The following is a 4,738-nucleotide window of genomic DNA, read 5'->3' as shown; positions in this document are numbered from 1 at the left end:
GCAGTCTTACATATTTGTTTAATATGTGCATTGAAGGACATGTCCTGGTCAAAAATGACTCCAAGGTACCTCACAGTGTTACTGGAGGCCAAGGTAATGCCATCCAGAGTAAGAATCTGGTTAGATACCATAAGTAAGATTTTCAGGGCCGAGTACAATAACCTCAGTTTTATCTGAATTAAGAAGCAATGACAATGTTATGCTCCCAAATTTTTGGGAAAAGTTTGGTGATGGCCCTTTCTGCTCCAACATGACTGCTCACCAGTGGAGAAACGAAGACACATAAAGATATGGATAAGTGAGTTTGGTGTGGAACAATTTGACTGGCCTGTACAGAGTGCTGACCGCCTGAGTTCTTGAAACAGCTTTATTACTACAGTCACAGGCAACTAAAATACAAAGAACTGAAGTAAACATACACTGAGAAATATTAGCAATGAAACTACACTGGACACTAACAGGACACACAGCTGGCGAAATAAGGGAGATCACGACAATGCACAGCTAGAGATACAGACAATATAAACAGGAGAGGAAACAGGGGAAGCAAAAATGATCATGATGCATGCAGGACAAGTGGCTATCAGAATAAAACAGAAAACAGATGATATACACAAGGAAAGGGGAAACAGACACTGATTTTGACTAAACATGGAACCAGAGAGAGACAACAAGGCCAGAAAAAGTATAATTAAACTCAGTACTACAAAACAATAAAACAGAAACTTAACACAAGACACTGACAAAATAAGGCTGAAAGTACAGATTGCAGAGACACAACCTCGACACACAAAAAGAAAGTGAAAAACAGAGACAAAACTGACAACACAAGAAGGGACATGGGGGAAGCATAATAACAGAAACCTAAACCTAGATAACAAACTAACCTGGGGATACACAGAGGGATTACAAAGAATGAAAATGAAATGAATGGAAATGCTTTTGGATGTCCTATATTAGTCCTATATTAAATGTCTTTGTCATTCTGCAATATAATTTCCTTAATTCAGATTGATGGGCTGCTGTTTGTCAGAGATTAGCTGTACTCCTTTGGGCTCAGCTCTGAAGTCCAACCCCTCCTATCTGAGAGAACTGGACCTGAGTCACAACAACGACCTGCAGGATTCAGGAGTGAAGCAGCTCTGTGGTTTTCTGGAGAGTCGGCACTGTAGACTGGAGATTCTGAGGTCAGACAAGTCATTTTTTTATGATATAAAGACTGTGGTGACACAAAGCTCATGTTATAATAATTCTCTTAGATTATATATTAGAGGTGCAAGGTCGGATGACAGAATGCAAAAATAGCTAAAGAAATAATGGTTTCTGGCTGCTTGAAAGATGTGCAAAAACCAAACATCAGTGTATATAAAAAAAAAATCTAAATATGAGGAATCACAGAAAAACAGCAAAGGTCAAACCTAAACAGTGCATGGAAGATACAGAGGCCATAACAAAACAACAAAAGGAAAGAAATGAAAAACAATAGAAAAAAAACAAACAAAAGACTGTATGTACACAAAGAAGGCTGAAAAAACAAAATGAAATAGATAGGGAATGTGGCATGGAGAAACACCTCTTGACAGCGCCAAATCACAACTACTGTCACCTCAAGGCGCTTTATATTGTAAGCTAGACCCTACAATAATAGATACAGAGAAAAACCTAATAATCATATGACGTCCTGTGAGCAAGCACTTTGGCAACAGTCGGAAGGAAAAACTCCCTTTTAACAGGAAGAAACCTCCGGCAGAATCAGGCTCAGGGACGGGCGGGGCCATCTGCTGTGACCGGTTGGGGAGAGAGAAGGAAGACAGGTTAAAGACATGCTGTGAAAGAGAGACAGAGATTAATAACAGATATGATTCAGTGCAGAGAGGTCTATTAAAACATAGTGATTGAAGAAGAGACACCCAGTGAATCATGGGAATCCCCCAGCAGCCTACACCTATTGCAGAGAGGTGACATTGATTTCACTAGAACCAGTTTTGGATTAGATTAAAAACCCCAGGGACTTCACCCCTGACCATTGCCTACTTCATTCTGCAGAGGATCCCCATAGCTCCTCTTGTGATTGGTGGGTCCAAAAGAGGGTGGATCCATGTTGCTCTGTCAGGATGAGCCCAGGGAGGTCCCATGGGCCAAAGCTGGGCCAATTTTAAAAAATAAAAAAAATAAAAGATATTCATTTAAGTTATTTAAGGTAAAAAACATGTATCTCATAGGAAAATAGCAATAGCCTCAAAAGACATAGAGATACACCTTTCAACACTTTTCAAAGCATTTCTTAAAGAATTTTGGCATGTGCTGTTTGGATTTTTCTTTTTCTGAATTTATATATATTCTCTAAACTTTCTTGTGTGCGGAAGAGATATGAAACACTGAGTAATTTAATTTAGAAAGTTTGTCTAATGAATTTATGTTCTTTCTTCAGACTGGATAGCTGCAGTTTGTCCGAAATCAGTTGTGCAGCTCTGGCCTCAGCTCTGAAATCCAACCCCTCACATCTAAAAGAGCTAGACTTAACTGACAATAAACTGAAAGATGCAGACATGAGGCAGCTGTGTGATCTGGTGGAGAAACCAAATTGTGGACTGAAGACTCTGAGGTCAGTGGATGGTTTAAGTGTGCCCATGTTGCTTTACATTTATTACTAAATGTATGTATTTTCTTTTAATATTTTCTGTAAACCTATAGCCTATGAGGCTGATTTTCCCCATGTAATTGTTAGATATTTGTATAGCTTTGTAGATAGCTGGATCAAGTCACAGATTTGTAAGTAATGTTTAATTCCTGCCACCTTAAAGGCTTGTAGCGCATAACCTATTGATACAAATAGCTTAATCATATTTAAGATTGAAACATTAATTAACTGTAGAACTTATTTGAGCAGTCTTGTAGCATTACGTCGATGATGGTTTGGGGAAAGTGACTATTGAAGCCAGAATGATCAATCTGAATAAAAGAGTCTAAAGTGGAGGTGGAGCTGTCATACCTTCAGTCAAGCGAAGGCTAGTTTGACTTTGTCTGCTGATGTCTAAATATCCCCCCTCCACTGAAAAAAATTAAGTCGTTTCCCATGTTCACAAATGTCTATGTATATTTGCAGGTGGAAGCTCTGATAAACTTGTGTATGCTGACAGAGAGTGACCTGTGTCCTGATGATATGGAGAGGCTGAAGAAGCAGTAGCTTGTGTGTACAGATCCTGTGAATGGGAAAGATCACAGAGTTTTGAAGATAGAAGACCTCAACAAGCACAAAGAATTAGATGGAAAGGTCATGTAAAATGTTAAAAAAAATAATCTGTTGCACTAATTACCATGAAATCCAACTTTTAACTGTAATGTAATAGGATGATGGTGTGATTCAACTTGTGTTATCGTAATGAAAACAAAAAAATAAGGATGAAAAGATAAATGAAGGTTGACATTGGTTATAAGCTGATTAAACCTTTGATCTATAACTGTACAATAGGGAAGTGAAAGCGCTGCGGATATGTTATGTGGAGATGGTCAGTGGAGAGGTGCCATCAACATTATTTGTATTTACATGTTCAATTTTATTCTGTTCTTTCTCACAATAAACTTCTGTCTACACCAAAAAGCTGCTGGTGTCCCAGAATTTTAATTTTAACTAACACAGCTTTAGGTCCCTTTAATTGGACCCACAGGCAGATTTGGTTGGCTGCAGGACACTCAGCTATCTTCACGTTTAACAAAATGACACATCTGACAGATTAGCAGAGTATAACAGAGTGGAACGGGAAGCACACTGATCAATGGTAAATTGTTTTCACAGTCACAGTGATGGAAATATGTTGGTCACTGATGCCCCTTCTTCCTTTGGGCCATTCAGACTGCTAACAAACTCACCTCTCCTCACCAATCTGTGCCATGGTCTGAGTGACCCTCATCACTCAGGACACTGACACACTCACACCAAGTCCTTTGCACTACCTCCAAGCACTTTGCTCTCCAGTGTGTGCCTTTGTCTTGTTTTGTATGTGCTCCTGATGTCTTACTATTTATATTTTATTCCTGCAAAGTTGGTGTGGATGTTTCGCTCTTAATTTTATTGCAATATAGGCGCTCTTTGCAGTGAGCAAATTTTATTTTGAAATTCGTTTTAATTTGAAAAACAGTTTCGGGAAGTGACAGGAAGTCAGCCATGTTTTTAGTTCCTAGCGGATCACATGTGGGGATATTTGACCCAGCGACATCTGCCTTTTGTTTGTGCCATCGACACCACCGTCTGTAAGTTTTAATTTGTATTGAATTGTAGGATTGTATTTTATGTATATTTTGTGGAAACAATTGCTGTAGATGAAAACTTTAGTAGTTGTGTGCTAATGCTAATGGATGTGTATTGGAATCTATTTTTGTCGCGCTAATGATGCTAAGTTAATTTTAGCTATGTTATTTGTATTTCAGTTTCACTCCATGAGGAAATACTTACTAATTAAAAGGAGTTGGACGCTACATCCTGACTTCGCGCGTTATTTCAAGTGGAGTTAGGCTACTGCTGAATTGTGTAGCGTACACACACAAGGAGAGCAGGACAGTAAAAAGACGGTTAGCAGCTGGCAAAACAACTCTATGACAGCAAGCTATGTCAACAAACATGGACAAAGAACACCCCGAAGGTGCAAGACCTAAGGGATTAAAACTAAACAAAAGAATCAAATATTTGATATGATACGACATAGAACAACAAGAGCCATTGCTGCCCTCCAGGTGGACT

General features: G+C 38.8%; 1 protein-coding gene across 2 annotated transcripts in view; it reads left to right on the top strand.

Annotated features, from left to right (window-relative positions):
* LOC102210322 (NACHT, LRR and PYD domains-containing protein 12-like) overlaps positions 1-3,587 on the top strand; it is a 35,898-nt gene extending 32,311 nt beyond the window's left edge. For both annotated transcript variants that reach the window (XM_005753623.1, XM_005753621.1), the window contains 3 exons: positions 1,011-1,187; positions 2,432-2,605; positions 3,107-3,587. In XM_005753623.1, coding sequence (XP_005753680.1) covers positions 1,011-1,187; positions 2,432-2,605; positions 3,107-3,119 — 364 coding nt within the window. In that variant the 3' untranslated portion in view covers positions 3,120-3,587. The remainder of the gene's footprint in view (positions 1-1,010; positions 1,188-2,431; positions 2,606-3,106) is intronic.
* Positions 3,588-4,738: the final 1,151 nt, after the last annotated feature.

Source organism: Pundamilia nyererei, unplaced genomic scaffold (assembly GCF_000239375.1).
Source record: "Pundamilia nyererei isolate P.nyererei 1_Seehausen unplaced genomic scaffold, PunNye1.0 scaffold00444, whole genome shotgun sequence".
In the NCBI taxonomy this organism is placed as follows: domain Eukaryota; kingdom Metazoa; phylum Chordata; class Actinopteri; order Cichliformes; family Cichlidae; genus Pundamilia; species Pundamilia nyererei.
This window is presented reverse-complemented; position numbering and strand designations above follow the sequence as displayed.